General features: G+C 41.6%; 2 protein-coding genes across 3 annotated transcripts in view; one reads left to right on the plus strand and one right to left on the minus strand.

Moving 5' to 3' along the window:
• LOC132385130 (coatomer subunit delta-like) overlaps nucleotides 1-2515 on the minus strand; it is a 49778-nt gene extending 47263 nt beyond the window's left edge. Inside the window, exon 1 of one of the 2 annotated variants that reach the window (XM_059956931.1) lies at nucleotides 2366-2515. In XM_059956931.1, the coding sequence (XP_059812914.1) occupies nucleotides 2366-2368 (3 nt within the window). In that variant the 5' untranslated portion in view covers nucleotides 2369-2515. The remainder of the gene's footprint in view (nucleotides 1-2365) is intronic. The other variant, XM_059956934.1, reaches the window with a different exon arrangement.
• A 1995-nt stretch (nucleotides 2516-4510) lies between these two features.
• Nucleotides 4511-18511, plus strand: part of sdhdb (succinate dehydrogenase complex, subunit D, integral membrane protein b) — a 31469-nt gene continuing 17468 nt past the window's right edge. The window contains exons 1-2 of the mRNA XM_059956938.1: nucleotides 4511-4597; nucleotides 14099-14209. Of these exons, the coding sequence (XP_059812921.1) occupies nucleotides 4549-4597; nucleotides 14099-14209 (160 nt within the window). The 5' untranslated portion in view covers nucleotides 4511-4548. The remainder of the gene's footprint in view (nucleotides 4598-14098; nucleotides 14210-18511) is intronic.

Genomic DNA, 18511 nt, shown 5'->3' on the forward strand with positions numbered 1-18511 from the left:
ACTCCAGGCATAAATTCCGTCTTTTAGTCTTTCCTCTATCCTCTTCCTGGTTACTTTCTTGGTTTTAATGCATGTATAAAATGCTTTAGGATTCTCGTAATCCTACCTGCGAAGGACATAACATTGTATATTTTAACCCTCCTTATTCCCCGTTTAACTTTTTTCCTGATTCCTTTACCTTATTCAAACACCCTGTCCAATTTCAGTTCTCTCAACCTTACATATGATACTTATCTTTTTGACTAAATTCACTACATCTTGTCTTCTAAGGCTCCCGGACCAACTGTTCTGTATTTATGTATATTTTGACCCTCACAGGTTGCTGCTGAGCTTCCCTGTGTGTTATGTACTGAAAGTGTTGTGAGAGGGCATTCTGGATAGGTGACTTACAAACAAGTAAAATAAACAGCTACACGTTTGTTTCTCCTCCGTCTCTTGCGTGTGTTATTCACGACCACCCGGCTTCCCAGAACCACAAACATAACAACCGGCGATGAGGTGACAAGTCCTCATGAACCTTTTATTGTTTCGTTCCTTTTGACAAGAATAGTCCGGTGTAACACTGGCAGGGTTGGGTACCGCTGTGTAATGTGGGTGAAAGAATTGGGCACTGGAAGCATGGTGAGTGAAGAATCCGAGAGGAAAGAACGAGAATGGGACGGTTAAATAAAACAAATAAGAGAGGGAAAGAGAGAGACAGATAACTGTTCTGGAATGTGATCGTGTTTGAAAATGGCGACAATGTTTGGGAGTTTGGGGCTGTATGGTGAAACGACAAAGCAATGGAGTTCATATACTGAAACATTTGAATATTTTGCACTGGCAAATCAAAATTCAGATGATATTCATGCTCTAATTTTACTGACTGTGATGGGTGTAAATATGTTAAATTTGTTACGCAGTCCAATGCAAACACCTGGTGATAAGCCTTATAAGGACATAGTTAAAGTCTTAAAGGACCACTATTCATGTAAACCTTTGATGATTGCTGAGAGGTTTAGAATTCATAAAAGGAATCAAGAGGAAGGTGAGACTATTTCAGTTTGCTGAAGCAGTTGTCTGAACACTGATTTTGGGCAGTGTCTGAATGACACGTTTACATGATAGACTCTGATGCCGTTGGCCTGTGTCGCATCACCCTATGGTATGGAGGCAAACATCATCCATCAGGTGAAGAGCATCCAATCACTTTCGCATTGGGGCATTAAACAAGGCAGAAAGCCGCTAGGTCCAGACAAAGCATCTTTGATTGACGACTTACACTACTGACAGATAATCACCTCTTAACATCCAGCATTCCTTCCCTGGCTGCTAGTTGAATGCAATGTTGGGCTGGGTTACTATCTGCACATCAGTATGATATAAAACACAGGAGGTCCGAACACCATTCAAACTCTGATGGACTATCCACACTTCCCTTAGCTGTTACAGCTCCAGAGCCATCCCTGAAAGAGATTTTTACTTCAAAGAGGTACGTACAGCTCCAATAACTACAGCCCAAGTCCGGAACCACATATGTCCTAACCCTGTTCTATCTGAAGTGGCGGACATGGTAACTAACAAATGGAAATTAGAAAGCCTTAAAATAAGGGGGAGCAATATGTTATATAGACATATATATTTTACGGGTTGCTGTCAAGCTTCCCTGTGTGTTACATACGTGTATATACATAATGTGAGAGGGCACTCTGGGTAGCTGACTTCCAAGTAAAATAAACAGCGACATGTTTGTTTCTCACCCCTCCATCTCTTATGTGTGTTATTCCTGGCCACCCAGCTTCCCAGTACCACCATTGCCATCTTTGCCTTTCTGCCTCACATGAGTACATTGGTTCTCAGTTCTGTCCAACTGGCCTTTAATGGCTCCCAGATTGATGGCCATGAGGGAACTAAAATATGGAAGAAAGCATTGAACTTTAATGGGTCTAGGTCAATGGAAGCAGACAAACCAGATGTCTTTGTTCTTGCCACGCGCTTGAAGGAATGGAGGCTGTCATTTTGTGTAGCTGCTCTGTAACCTCCATTTTGTCAATTGTTTGATGAACTGATTCCTGCTCTGGGATAACTTAATCAGAGAAATTGAACACGGACACAAGGAGTTTCTCATCTGCTGAACCTGAGAATGTTCTCAGATAGGCTGCGTATTGTGTACAATGGCAGGTTTGCAGAGGTATTATCTCCCAGTGTCTGAGTGATCTGGTTTGACTAGTTTGAACCGGAGTTGAACAGAACAAAAGAAGTCACCTAAAGCTCCAAGTTGTGTAGCCCTTGGACTACATCCAATGGAAATCTGTTATAGGTCAGTCAGATGAGGGGCTACTGTGTTGAGAGTCAGAGGGGTGGAGGAGAGGTAATCCACTCTTACCATCTGTCAGCGATCTGACAGGAAGTCCAGGATCCAGCTGCACAATTAATGCAGCTTTTTCTGGGAATTTGGATACAGCGGTCTTCAATTCCAATTCCCAGCTGCCCTTGAGAAGCTTCAGATGAGTCATCTTCTTAACCACTGCAATCTATCTGGTGAAGGCAGCATTAAAAGGGCAGCTGTCCTGCAATTTACAAAGAGATTCAATCCTTACATTGAATGAAATTTAATGCAGATCTGAGTGTTTTCGTGGAAAAATAGATACAAATTACATTTAGCACAGTAGTGTTACACTATTACAGAGCCAGCGACCCAGGTTTAATTCCACCACTGTCTGTAATGAGTTTGCATGTTACTTCCATGACTGCGTTGGTTTCCTCAAGGTGCTCTGGATTCCTGCCACATTCCAAAGATGTATGGGTTAGAGTAAGTAAATTGTGGTTGTGCTATGTTGGCACAGAAAGCATGGCAACACTTGCGGCTGCCCCCAGCCCATCCTCAGAATGTGTAGGTCATTGACACAAAGGATGCATTTCTCTGTATGTTTCAGCGTATGTGTGACAAATAAACCTAATCTTTAATCTCATCCATAAGGTACGTGCTCATGGGTTATTTGTTCCCATCTATCATCCACTCCTAGTGTTCAACAAGATTGATGCCAATGTCTAGTCAACAACATCAAGGAATAACTATGTGTTAGAACAACATAACATTTTAATTTTGACATATAACAAAATCTGGAGCATTAAATGTATGGCAGCATGGCATGATTGGAATTTGTAATTGATATTAAGATTCAAAGATTGGGAGTACATTTATTACCAAAGTATGTATGCAGTATACAACCCTGAGACTGTCTTCCCAAAGTCAGCCAAGAAACGAAGAAATCCATGGAACCCATTCAGAGAAAAACATCAAACTCCCAATGCACAAAAAAAAACAAATCATGGAAGCAGCAAAAAAAAGTGAAAAACACACCAAACCACAAATCATTGAACCAGTCTAGGCATATTCAGTTCAGTTCAATTTTGCTTTGTGTCGTCCATTAACTTCAGGCTACAGAGCCAGTCTGCCTCGATCAAAATAGCAACAAAAAAGGAGCGCCTAGAAACCATAAACCCGTCATAATGTGAACTAGAGTCCAATCCATAAAATGTGCTGATACAATCTTGTCCAATACACCAGCACTCTATATATTCAGATAAGAAGCTTATCGAAGTAGTACAATAAAACTCTGATAATCCAACATCCAGTTGTTCATTAATTCAGACTCTAGCATCAGACTCAGTTGCTAATTTGGAATCTAAGCTGGAGAGTCAGGGATCTGGATCGTAGGCAGTTGGGTGGCTGCAAATGGGTTTAGTCCCAGAAAACTAGGTTTCAGGTTTATAGATGGGTTTGGAGTCTAGAGTGTTTGTATATTTTTATTTTCCTTAAGCTTACTCGGTCCACTGGAAAATTGACTAAACATCTGTGTAATATGTTAAAAAAGTGTAATAAGGGTGTGTTTGGGTATTAATTTGTGTGTGGGGTGGGGCCACTTTGGATCTAACCCACTAAATAAGTATGACCAAAGTCTCAAAGGTACTAGATTATTAATGATTATTAATTTTAATGATGAACTTGTTTTGGTCATATCTGTCAGTTTCCAAAAGAAATCCAAGTCGTCAGTTAACTGTGTCCATCAGAATTACCGGAACAAAATAGCTTATTTAACTTTTGATTTACGGTGCTATTCACATTGATTTTGATCGTTAACTGAATGTGATCTGTATCCAGAAGTGTTTTTAAAAGTTTACGTGTGGGCGAACTGAACTAACTTTTATCAAATCTGAACACGTGAATAATTTACAACGAATCTCCTTGCTTAAATTTGCCCCGACTTCCCTTTGAATTTCACCTTCAACATTGAACATTTTCACCCTCAAAAATATTCCCTAAAGTTGGAGCATCTCGTTTCAGAAAACATTCACTTTGCAGCAATATTATTGTTACATTGAGACTAGTGAATTGAAAAGAAAAACCAAAAGAAAAGCCACATAAAACATAACTGCAAACTTAAAACTAAACGTCAACGCCCAAACAACAGCCACAAACCTCAGTAATTTTAGACATGCGCATTGCCTTATTCCCGTGCCCTTACAACTACTTCCGGTAGGGTGACCTTGGTTGGACTATTCGACATGGCTGCCGTTGTAAGGTTGAGCGTGATGTGCAGACGTGGTGTTAAATGTGAGTGGCTGGTTCTTCTGATTTTGGAGGGGAAAATGTTTTATCCGATTGTATTTGAAGTACGCCAGCTGTTGGTTGTTAGTGTGAGGCGACTGACTGGGAGTTAACTGTAATCGATTTCAATGGACAGTGAAAAGATGAGCCATCTTTAGATTGCTCGGGCAAGTATGGTTGCTGTGGCAACGGGGACCTTGCTCCCGCCTTGCCTCTATACAGCACAAAATCACAATTAGAGGATTTAAATCTACCTGAGCATCTAGGATTCGTAAACACAGATCATAAACACACGGAATTCTGCAGATGCTGGAAATCTAGAGCATCACATTTACTATTTAGGATATAGCAGCTCAAAAGAGATTCTGCAAAGGTAGTCAAAATCCAACGAAGAGTATCAGAGAGTAATTAACATAAAACTGCCTAGTGGCACAAGTATTGTTAATGGGATAAGAGGGGTTTAAGATAGAAGAAAAGGGGCCATAAAAACATACATTTAATATAAACCTATAATCGAGAAATTGGGGTGTTTTGGGGGTAACATCCAGAAGGGAAATGGTTAAGTACAACCAGATAAATTGGGAAGGTTATGCCTGGAGAGAAAAACAATGGTAACATTCCAGGTTGGTGACTTTTTATTGGATCTTATCCTTAACAGTTGAGCAATGTCTGACATTTCATGTTTATATTTTGGAATCCTGGTATTGCCTGTATCTTTGATTGCTTCCTAGCTTTTACTTGGTGTACATATTCTTATCCACTAAATGTCTTGAGATCTTTCATTTAATTCACCTAACTATACAGTTGATATTAGCTGTCCAAGTTTTAAAGTTCGATGCCAGAGACCAAATTCACAGCTGACTGTATCTAGATTTAAACAAAGTGACACTTTGCATTTTTGGATCAATGGTGGTTGACAAGGTTTGATTCATAACAGGATATTCAGAATCACATGCTGGATTGAATCAAATGCTGGAGGAACTCAGCAGGCCGAAAACACCAGAAGCACACATCCCTGGAACTTTTAATGTAGAAAGTATCAGCAAAAACTTTAGATGGTGAGGTGAGGAAGGATCATGAAAGCATGTATTAGAGCTCTGGGCTAATACTTCATTGAAAACTTGAAATTTTCAAACACATTTACTTCTCTGAACTCCATTCTTTCTACCTTACATATTCAAGAAACCTCAGAGAGAAATGGGGAGATGGAGGTATACTTACATGATAAAACATAGGACACTTTGAATAAAAGAATTTCTGGTAGTATTTAAAGTTTTGTGTTTTCTTAAGAGAACATAAATTTCATACTTTTCTCTAAAGTGTTTGCTTGTTTACTTATAAATAGCATCTCTTCCTTGCTGACAATCAAGACACGCACCTCAAAGATGTGTGACCTACTCTCTCTACACTCACGACTGTGTGCATACACACAACTCAATTGCCACCTATAAATTTGTCAATGACATAGCAATTGTTGGCAGAATCTCAGATAGTGATGAGAAGGGTACAAGAGTGAGATAGATCGGCTGGTTGAGTAGTGCCTGGTACTGGATGTCAGTAAGACCAAGGAATTGACTCTGGACTTCAGGAAGGGATCAGAAGTGGAAAGGGTGAGCAGTTTTGAGTTCCTGGGTGTCAACAGTTCTGAAGATCTATCCTGGGCTCAACATATTGATGCAATTATGAAGAAAGCATGCCACTGGCTATATTTCTTTGGCAGTTTGAGGAGATTTGGTATGTCACCAAAAACTCCAGCAAATGACTATTCAGATGTACTGTGGTGAGCATTCTGGCTGATTACACCACTGTCTGGTATGGAGGGACCACTGCAGAGAGTTGTAAGCTCAGCCAGCTCCATGATGGATGCTAGCCTCCCGAGCATTGAGGATATCTTCAAAAGACAATGCTTCAAGAAGGCAGCATCCATCCTGAGGGTCTCTCTCCATGCAAGACACGTCCTATTTTCATTCCTGCCATCAAGGAGGAGGTACAGAAGATGCACACTCAACATTTTAAGAACAGCTTCTTCCCCTCCACCATCAGATTTCTGAATTGTCCATGAATGTTACTTCACTATTTTGTTCTCTTTTTGCACTATTTATTTATTTAAATATATTATTATTGTAATTTTTATATATTGCACTGTATTGCTGCTGCAAAACAACAGATTTTAGACATACAGTACTTTGCAAAAGTCTTAAATGAGCGAGGCCTCCATCTGTCAGGGTTGACCATGGATATTGCATCCAAAAGAACGGCAGAGACCAATACAGTTTATTACCAGCAGTGTTGCAGGAGTTGCCAGTCAATATTAAACTCAATGTAGGGCTGCCTTAGGGACTCAGACTCTGGATTTCTCCCTCGGGGTTTACTCCTGAAGCCTTCCGCATGAGTGGGTATAGCCACAAGGCAGCGGAGGTTTGAAATCAGAGTTTTCCTTCTCCTAGATGAGCTGCCAACCACGGTTGACAAGCTCCATCTGCCCAAAACAACTGGTTTTAAGGTGTCAGTAACCCGCCTTTGCCCCTTCTGTCAATGGAAGTAGTCACACATGAAGGGCAGGAGCTGGACTTGATTGTCAGAGGTTAACTGAAGTGTATGCCATTGGGAGCATTTAATAGGTAGTGGGAGCTTGTCCTCATACTACCCCTGGCTATAATATAGTGCAGGTGCCTAAGACTTTTCTACAGTACTATATTTATCAACTGGAGTAGAGAGTGAAAATTTTGTGGGAGCAAAGGATGTTGGGAATGGTGAGGGTGGGGCATTGCGGGAGGAGTGTGGGGCAGATGGCAGAGAAGGAGTGCCAAGGTGGGAAGTGGGGCAGGTGCAGACACACTCAGCCCTGAGACACCAGGTAAGGTAATTTGATTCCAAGCAACTGGTTTATTGATTATTACAGAATGCCTCTCTGGTGCTTCCCGCTCCATCACCTCTCCTTTTCTCTTTTCTCAACCATGATTCCCCTCTCCCTGCCCCCTTCCACAGTCCACAATAGAGACACATATCAGAATCAGGATTATCATTACTCGCATATGTCATGAAATTTAAAGAGCAAGCATGAGGAAATCTGCAGATGCTGGAAATTCAAACAACACACACAAAATGCTGGTGGAACACAGTAGGTCGGGCAGCATCTGTAAGGAGAAGCACTGTCAACGTTTCGGGCCAAGACCCTTCGTCAGGACTAACTGACAGAAAAGATAGTAAGAGATTTGAAAGGAGTTCAGTGAAACTCTCTCTTGCTGCTCCCCATCTACAATTCCTTCGGCCCTTTAACTTTTCGATCATATTTTGACCCAGACCCGCTATTACAGTTTAGTTTCATCCCACCCCCTCCGGTCTTCTCCTATCATTTCGCATTTCCCCCTTCCCCCACTACTTTCAAATCTCTTACTCTCTTTCCTTTCAGTTAGTCCTGACGAAGGGTCTCGGCCCGAAACGTTAACAGTGCTTCTCCTTATAGATGCTGCCTGGCCTGCTGTGTTCCACCAGCATTTTGTGTGTGGTGTTGTTTGAATTTCCAGCATCTGCAGATTTCCTCGTGTTTGATCTTTAAATTCACTTCTGCAAAGCCTCTGACAGTGATACCTACACTGAAGAAGTTTAAATCTTCTCTTCGACGGGAGTTCAGTGAAACCCTCTCTCGCTGCTCCCCATCCACAAGCATTTTGTGTGTGTTGTCATGAAATTTGTTGTCTTTTTGCAACAGCAGTACAGTGCATAAAACATACATAAAATTATTACAATACTCTGCAAAAGTCTCAGGCACCCAAGCCATATATATGTGCCGAAGACTTTTGCACAGTACTGTATGTCAGCAATTATAAATCTGATTGTGAATTGAAGGAGGCCATTCAGACCATTGGGTCCACTGCAGCTCCCAACAGCGTTGTCATCAGTCCCATTCCCCTACATCATTTCCTTGTGGACGTACAGCTTATTCTCATTAAGATGCTATCAGTTTAAAAAAAATTCATCTTTATTGGGAGACTACAGTCAGTGCGGATTGGTAATAACATCTCCTCCTCGCTGATGATCAACAAATGCACACCACAAGTATGCGTATTTAGGCCATTGCTGAACTCTATAGTGATAACTGTGTGGTTAGGTACAGTTGTTGGCAGAATCTCAAATAGCAACAAGGAGGTTTCCCGAGTAAGATAGAGTGGCTAGTTGAGCTGATTCACAACAACAATCTTGCACTCAATAACAGCAAGACAAAGGAACTGATGGTGAACTTCAGGAAGTGGATGTCAGGAGAACACACATCAGTCTTCATTGAGGGGTTAGTGCTGGAAAGGGTGAGCAGTTTCAAGGTCCAAGGCATCAAGATCCTGAGGTCCTGAGTGAAAAGAAACGTATCATGTGTTGGGCCCAAGTATCCATTGATTCAATCATGAAGAAGTTACGCCAGTGGCTGTACTTCATTAGGAGTATGAGGAGATTTGGTATGTCACCAAAGACTCTTGCAAATTTCTACAGATGTACAATGGAGAGCATTCTATCTGGTTGCATCACTGTGTGATATGGAGGCGCCAATGCTCAGATTCAAAAGAGGCTGCAGAGAATTGTAGAGATGCATGAAGCTGGAAAAGGCAACAAATGCATTTCTGAAGACCTGAGTGATCATCAGTCCACAGTAAGTGAAATTGTCTGCAAATGAAGGAAATTTAGTACTGTTGCTACTCTCCGGAAGAGTGGGTGTCTTGCAAAGATCATACCAACAGCACAACGTGCATTGCAGAAGGAGGTGACAAAGAACCCAAGGGTAACAGCAAAGGACTTGCAGAAATTTCTAAATTTGCTGAAAGTTTCAGTGCATGTGTCCCCCTTTGAGAAAAATGCTGAACAAGAACGGTGTTCATGGGAGGACACCATGGAGAAAACCACTACTTTCCAAAAAGAAGATTGCTGCACATCTCAAGTTTGCAAAAGACCACCTGGCTTTGGTGCTGGTGTGCAGTGTCCTTTTTCCTCCAAACATTGCAGTGTGCACTTCCGCCAAAAAGTTCAACTTCTGTCTTATCTGTCCACAGAACATTGACCCAGAAGTGTCATACATGAGGAGTAAAATCCTTTATGTTATGTCTCCATCTAAATGTGCAATTTCTAGTAATTTGTAATAAATAGTATGTACAACAGGACAGTCAATATAACATAGAAATACAAATGTATCAGCGTGAATTGATCAGTCTGATGGCCTGGTGGAAGAAGCTGTCCTGGAGCCTGTTGGTCCTGGCTTTTATGCTGCTGTACCATTTCCTGGATGGTAGCAGCTGGAACAGATTGTGGTTGGGGTGACTTGGGTCCACAATGATCACTTGGGCCCTTTTTACGCACCTGTCTTTGTAAATGTCCTGAACCATAGGAAATTCATATCTACAGATGCGCTGGGCTGTCCACACCACTCTGTGCAGAGTTCTGTGATTAAGGGAGGTGCATTTCCCTTACCAGGCAGTGATGTAGCCAGTCAGGATGCTCTCAATTGTGCCCCTGTAGAAAGTCCTTAGGATTTGGGGACTCATACCAAACTTCAACCATCTGAGGTGAAAGAGGTGCTGTTGTGCCCTTTTCACCACATAGCTGGTGTGTACAGACCAAGTGAGGTCCTCGGTGATTGTATGCTGAGGAACTTAAAGCTGTTCATCCTCTATCATGTCTCCTTTCATCCTCTTTCTCTCCAAAGAGTAAAGTCCTTGCTCCCTTAACCATATAATCATATAACAATTACAGCATGGAAACAGGCCATCTTGGCCCTTCTAGTCCGTGCCGACGCTTACACTCACCTAGTCCCACTGGCCCACATTCAGCCCATAACCCTCGATTCCTTTCCTATCCATATACTTATCCAATTTTACTTTAAATGACAAAGTGTTGACAAAACTTCAGAAAGACATTAGACAGCGACGCTCTATTAAAGTCTCTGGTGATAACGAAGGTGGCCTTCGTGACGAAGGTGACGAATGTACAGTCTCCATGGTGCTGATGGTCATGTACAGTTCCTTGAGAGCCAGGTCAGTATCAACCTGCAGCGGAATATACACAGCTGTGATTATAACAGCCGTGAACTCCCCAGGCAACCAGAAAGGGCAAATAGCACACCGTCTCAACCTCACCAGGACACCAGGCCTTATCCCTTGCCTCCGGCACCACTTCTGAGGTAGCGGCGGTGTAACAAATGAGCCTCCCATGGAGTGTGTAAGCAAGGGTTCTCAGTGTAGAAAAGGTGACACGTTGTGGGTAAATAGCGTCTTCCCGGTGTTCAGAAGAGTCAGTTTATATCTGACATGACTGTCAGCTTCTCGAACAGGAAATGCGAAGGAAGATGCAAAAATTAGCATACACTGTAAGGTTGGTATGGAGCTTGCAACACAGCCACTGTAAGTGGTGCCATTTTGGTAATGTATGTATCTATATCTCACTACCTCACAAATATTAGTGAGGTAGTGTTCATGCATTCAATATCCATTCAGAAATTGGATGGCAGAGGAAAAGAAGCTACTCCTGAACTGTCGTGTGTGTTTTCAGGCTTCTGTACCTCCTTCCTGCTGGTAGCAATGAGAACAAGGCATGACCTGGGTGATGGCGGTCCTTAATGATGGATGCTGACTTTGAAGCATCATTCCTTGAAGATACCCTGGATACTATGAAGGCTAGTGCCCATAACAGAGCTGACAGAGTTTGCAACTCCGCAGCTATTTTGCAGTAGCTCTCTTCTCCCCCCCCCCCCCCCCCCACACCAGTCAGCGATGCAATCAGTCAATCAGTTAGAATGCTCTCCCCGGTACATCTGTAGAAATTTGCAAGTGTCTTTGTGTGAAGAAAATGTGTGTAGTAGGATGAGTCAGAGTCTGAAGGGGAACAGTTATAAGCATGTCAGTTTGTGTAATGAGTTGTTGATCGTAATGCTTTGGAAGTTGCCCAGACTTGAATGGATAGGATAAGAAAAACCTTGCCAACGTGATTAAAAATGAAAAATTACTCGGAAAACTAAGCAGGTAAGGCAGCACCTGTAGAAGGAGCAATAAGTTCCTGCAGGCTGGTTCAAAATGATGGTGAAGCCAGTGAAACTTTTCTGATAGAGTGAAGATGTTTGGCAGGTGGAATAAGGTGATATGGCTCTGTAATTTGGTGCAGGTTCTGTCATACTGGGATGTGTTGATGTACTTAGAGGAAACGGATGACAGGTTGGTGAAAGAGTATGCAAGAGCCTTGGAAGAAAGAACATGCTATAGAATTTGATATTAATTCCGAAAAACTACATCATACCTAAAAGAAAGATAGGGAGTCTTTCCTTGAGCTTGCATCGGATGTCATTGTAACATCACCTAGACCAATCAGAATCAGTTCACACAGCTTGTTGTCCAGGGACTGAACATTGGCCAGGAGTGTGCTAGGGAGTGGCGGCCGATTAGCTCAACCTCACCAGGACACCGGCCCTTCTCCCTCACCTCCAGTGCCACATCTGAGGTAGCAGCGGTGTGATAAATTAGCCTCCCATGGATCGTGTAAGCAGGTGTTCCCAGTGTAGAAAAGCAGCACGTTGTGGGTAAATGCAATCTTCCAGATCCTGCGATGCCATCTTCTCACTGACATAATATGAAGTTTTTTGCAGTGCAGTGCATGACAAAATTACTTTAACTTACAAAAAAAAACTTGTGCAAAAGATGAATACTGAGAGTGTTCCAATACTGTTCAGAAATCTGATGGTGAATTGGAAGAAGCTGTTCTTAAAATGTTGATTCAAAGATTCAAAATACATTTATTATCAATGTATGTATGTAGTGTACAACCCTGAGATTCATCTTCCCACAGACAGCCACAAAACAAAGAAATACCATGGAACCCATTCAAAGAAAAACATCAAACACACAACACACACAAAAAAAGAACCGATCACACAAACAGCAAAAACACACACAATATTAAACATCAAACCACAGAGTCCATGAAGCAGTCCAGGAATGTTTGGTTTAGTTCAATTCCGTTCAATTTAGCGCTGTGTTGTTTGTTGACTGCAGGCTGCAGTGCCAGTCCACCCCAATCAAAATCATATAAAATAACAATTAAAAAAATGGAGTAACCAGAAGTACATATAACATGAATTTAGGCTCTTGTACCATGGTAGTACAGCAATGAGGGCATGATGTAGGTCTTCAATGATGGATGACCTACACCATCTAGTTGCCTTCTTGAGGTATCATCTCTTGAAGATGTCTTTAATGACAGGGAGAGTTGTGCTTGTGATAGAGCTGGCTAAATCTACAACCCTCTGCAGCTTCTTACATTCTGTGCATTGGAAGCTCCGTGCCAGGCTGTGATGCAACCAGTCAGAATGCTCTTTATGGTACATCTGATGAAATATGCAAGGACCTTTGGTGACATACTAAGTCTCCTCAGACTCCTAATGAAGTAGAGCTCCTGGCATGCCTTCTTTGTTATTGCATTGCATCAGTATGTTGGTTCCAGGGTAGACCTTAAGAGCTGTTGGCACCCAGGAACTTGAAGCTTCTCACCCTTCCCACTTCTGACCCCTTGATGAGTGCTGGTGTCTGTTCTCTTGACTTTTGCTTCTTGAAGTCCACAATCAATCCCTTGGTCTTGCTGACATTGAGTGTGAGGTTGTTGTTGCAACACCACTTAACCAACTGCTCCCTCTCGCTTCTGTATGCTTCCTCATCACCATCTGAGATTCTGCCAGCAACAATATTATCATTGGCAATCTTGGGGTTTTTGAGCTCTGTCGAGCCATAGTCTTGAGTGTAGAGAGAGGAGAGCAATGGGCTAAGCACATATCCTTGAGGTATTATCATTTCCCAGCAACTGTCTCCTGATGAGGAAGTCATGGATCCAGTTGAAGAAGGAAGTACAGAGGACAAGGCTTTGAAGCTTATTGATTAGTAATGAGAGGATGGATGATGGTGTTGAACACCAAGCTCTAATTGATAAACAGTAGCCTGACCTATGTATTGCTATTGTCCAGATGCTCCAAAGCCAGTGAGATTGGGTCCACTGTCGACCTATTACAGTAGGTGTCAAATTGCAGCGGTCCAGGTCCTTGCTCAAGCAATTGATTCTAGCCATGACCATCCTCTCAAAGTACTTCATTGCAGTGGATGATATTTGTTTAGGGAGCTGACCCTGCTCTTCTTGGGATTCCAGTATGATCCCAGGAAGCAGTGAGAGGTTGAAGATGGCCTTGAGTACTCCAGTCAGTTGGTTGGCCCAGATTTTCAGTACTCTGCCAGGTATACCATCAGGCCCTTTTGAAGGGGATTCTGATGTTAGCCTTTGAGACAGGGATCACCAAATGCATTGCAGCCATTCGTGCTGTTAGGCTTTACCTTATAGGATAATCATTGCACAAAACAAAGGTTTTCCAAGCATCATTTTATAACTATTCACAGAGGATTGGTAATGGGTTAAGTGAATCTTAAGGATGTTTTGTATTTCACATTTTCTATTGAAATTAATTTGAATACCTATATCTTCCTTTGTCTGTAGCACCATTCATATGTAAGTCGATGGTGGCTGGGCCTCTTGTTGCTTCAAGGAAGATTCAGGAACCCCATGTGCTACTAGTATCTCAGCTTCATACATCTCCTACACATTTTGGTAAGTGTTATATCATGTGATTTTTGTTATTGCTCCCAAAGCCAAGATTTTTTTTCTCTCTCTTAGGAGAGATTTCTGTGGAATATGATGTGTGGATGAAGTTTAAATCAATGTCTGGATATGTGCTCCAAACTGGTGATACAGTATCTTGGTACTTAAACACAAGAGATTCTGTAGATAGGAAATCCAGAGTAACACACCCAAAATACAGGAGAAACTCAGCAGGTCAGGCAGCATCTATGGAGAGGAATAAAGAGTTGGCATTCTGATGAATGGTCTCACCCCGTAACGTTGACTCTTTATTCTTCTGCTGAGTTCCTCCATGTCTTCACAAACTTGAATCGACAAACTTAATCACATTAAGTCACAAAGTAGGAAATGGCAAAGATAGCCATTGAAGAAGAAACAATATATTTTTCAGTGAAATATGAAGCTTGGTGAACTGAAATACTTGTGCACATGCATATGTCATGCTGGTTGCAGGCACGGCTGAGATTCATACATGCAAGTCATGATGTAAGGGATGAGGTCCACTGGGTAATTATTTCAACTTTTTAGAATCAATTTGAAAGCATAGATAGACATTTATCTAAAAAGACGCAGGTTAATTAAAGGCACTTACCGTGTCTTTGTTAAAGGAAAGAATTTCTCTGACTAGTGTTACGTACCCCGTAACTGGGTCACTTACCAGCAAAGATAGAGAGATCCGTTGAAGTCTGATGGTACTATTTTAACAATATTTATTGATAAAAATACACTAAAGAATATCAATGCAAACATACAGATAATATACGTCGTCAATACTAAATCTAAAAGCGCGGGTATAATAATAATAATCAATAAGAAATAGCTCTATCGTTGTCTAGGGGATAATGTATTGTCCGATGGAAAGTCACTGTTAGTTCGTTCAAGCTGCAGCGTTTTGGTTTGAGAGAAAGACGGGTTAAAACTTGCCCAGTCCTTTTATGATGTCAATCCTTCGAGAGTCGTTGGGAGTTGGTTTCCCTGTTGTTAGCTAAAAGCCGTTCTTCCGTGGTAAAGGACACCGGTTCCGGGGCAAATGGAACCGAACGCACGTGGCCTCCCCCACCAGCTTCCGCTATTACAGGATTGCTAGCGTTTCTTCTGGTGTGTCTGAGGGGCTGTTCCCACAGACCCTCTTTTATCCTGACTCACAGGGTCTCAGATGTCAATCAGGTTGAGATGATGCAATCTCTCCACCAACCTCCCCCTCGGTTCATTGCCTGGGGCTTCGATGCACCGTAGAGGATGCAATACACAAGTCCGTCTCCAAGAGACAGTAGCCGGTATCAATGGGTTCGCCTTCTCGGAGGCCAGGCCACATTCCAATCTTTGTGAATTCTGCATGTCTTTCTCTCATTTCCTGGGTCTCCTGAACGGACTCAATAGTGATCTTGCGATCCTCACAAAGGAGGGGGCTACCCCGTACCCTTCGGCCCCTCAGAGCTGTGGTACATTCATAACACTAGATTAACTGAGTTCTTGGACATGTGATAAGGAAGGCCAGTGTGTTTAATGCAGACCATGCAAATTTTAACATGGCAGTGCCAAATTGATTAAAAAGAAGACGGAGTGGCAAAATAGATCCAAACTTGATTCTGTGACTGGAAGCACTAATTGATTGGTATTGTTGCAACTGTAAGGTAGTTAGCCATGTGATTTCAATGAACAAAAGGGCCTTCTATGGAATGCCCACAAAATTTTAAAGGTACATGGTTAAAAGGTAAATACATTACTATCTTTAATTAGCTGTTTTATAGAATACGATAGCAGGGAAGTGAGTTATTTACAATGCTAATTACATTGAATATCCCTTACAGTTATGATCACCTGTGATGTATTTCTCTGATGTTTATATATTTTACTTAACATTTTTTAATATCTTTTTGAATCTGAAGTTAATAGTCATTCAAAACTACTCATGGATTTAGCATCAGGTAGCAGTGTCTATAGAAATATTTCTTAACTTTACTGCCTAAAGGTCTGTTTTATTTTTTGGACTCTCTGGAGCTTTTTTTTTCTATTTGGAAACTATTCTGTTGGTCTAGACTTGGATGATGGCATATTGTCTCTATGATTTCATATTGACCAATATGAGATCATCCACTCTAGACCAACAGCAAATTTTCCAATTCGGGGAAAAAAAGCAGAAAAAAATCTCTTGGGAGAGTCCAAAAAATGAATCAGACCTGTAAGCAGTAAGGTTACAGATTGATCAGATTGATTTCCAAAAGTTTCCCAATCACTTAATCTGTACATATCTTTCTGCAATTTAATACTTCATCTATGAGCCTGAACATCTTTGCATCATTAATGAGTTTGGATATACGTCTTTTCTATTCCATTATCAATAGTTATAAATGTATTAAAAAGTTGAAATAAAAACAGAAAATGGTAGAAATATTTCAGCGGCAACAAACACAAAATGCCGGAAGGACTCAGCAGGCCAGGCAGCATCTATGGAAAAGAGTACATTCGATGTTTCAGGCCGAGACCCTTCATCAGGACCTGATGTCCCTAACCAATCAGGAGGGATGGACAACGGGGGTATAAATACCACCGGACTAGACATGCCCAGGGATCATCCCTGATGAAGATGGCCAAGTTTGTCATTGAAATGTCGGTTAAAATTGATACCTGTACCGGAAGCCCAAAAAGACTTTATTTGTCATATACGATGGGAAAGCACTTGAACCTGCATCCAACTATGATCTTCTTTCCACCATGACTCTGTGATGTCCATGTCATACCTGCAAATCTCTAACTGCGCCACAAGATCATCTACCTTATTCCGTATATTGCGTGCATTCAAATATAAGACCTTCAGTCCTATATTCATCACCCTTTTCAATTTTGTCCCTGTTACATTTTAACTTGTCTCACTGACAGTAATTTTGCCCTATCATCTGCCTGTCTTTTCTAACTGTCTCAGTGTGCTGTCATATTTTTCTGCTTTTTGAAGATTGAAATTACAAGGTAAATTTCACTTTAAAAAAGATTCATTAACAGTAAATTGATGATGTAATTTCAAACTTTGAGATCTGTGGGTGGCAACCATGCTAAATTTAGCTGTTCAGTTTGAGCAAGCATAAAATTCAAGGGTTGAATTTTCCTTGAGGTCACATAGGTCTGTAGTGATTGGTGCTGTCCTTGTACTTTCCGTGGTGTGTCTGCAATGGAGATTATGTCACTTTCACTCCAAAGTCAAGGCTACTTTAAGCCTTAGTCATCAGGCTGCATTATGGAGACATTACTTGCAAATGCACACGTTTGGAAGCCAAGCTCCAAGTCAGTTTTTCACTGAAATACAAAAGACACTTGTACTGATTGCACATACGGGTCTGCAAAACAAAAAATCCTTTGCCAACCTGTTCCCTCTGCAAGGTGCCTCTACTTCCAACTAATAATGAAGATCTGCAATAAGTCCTTTGAACCATAGAACATTACAGCACAGAAACAGCCCTTATTGGCTGTGCCGAACCATTTTTCTGCTTAGTCCCACTAACCTGCACCTGGCCCACATCCCTCCATACCCTTCTCATCCACGTACCTGACCAAGTTTTTCTTAAATGTTAAAAGTGAGCCTACATTCACTACTTTAACTGGCAGCTTATTCCACACTCCCACTACTCTCTGTGTGAAGAAGCTCCCCCTAATGTTCCCCTTAAACTTTTCCCTTTTCACCCTAAACCCATGTCCTCTGTTTTTTTTCTCCCCTAGCCTCAGTGGAAAAAAGCTTGCTTGCATTCACTCTATCTATACCCATCATAATTTTATACACCTCTATCAAATCTCCCCTCATTCTTCTATGCTCCAGGGAATAAAGTCCTAACCTATTCAACCGTTCTCTGTAACTCAGTTTCTCAAGTCTCGGCAACATCCTTGTAAACCTTCTCTGCACTCTTTCAACCTTATTAATATCCTTCCTGTAATTCGGTGACCAGAATTCGGTCAATACTCCAAATTCGGCCTCACCGATGTCATATACAACCTCACTGTAACATTTCAACTCTTATACTCAATACTTGTGAAAGCCAATGTGCCAAAAGCTGTCTTTATGACCCTATCGACCTGTGGTGCCACTTTTAGGGAATTATGTATCTGTACTCCCAGATCTCTCTGTTCTACTGCACTCCTCAGTGTCCTACCATTTACCTTGTATGTTCTACCTTGGTTTTTCCTTCCAAAGTGCAATACCTCACACTTGTCTACATTAAACTCCATCTACCATTTGTCAGCCCATTTTTCCAGCTGGTCCAAATCCCCCTGCAAGCTTGGAAA

The sequence above is a fragment of the Hypanus sabinus genome, chromosome X2 (assembly GCF_030144855.1).
Source record: "Hypanus sabinus isolate sHypSab1 chromosome X2, sHypSab1.hap1, whole genome shotgun sequence".
In the NCBI taxonomy this organism is placed as follows: domain Eukaryota; kingdom Metazoa; phylum Chordata; class Chondrichthyes; order Myliobatiformes; family Dasyatidae; genus Hypanus; species Hypanus sabinus.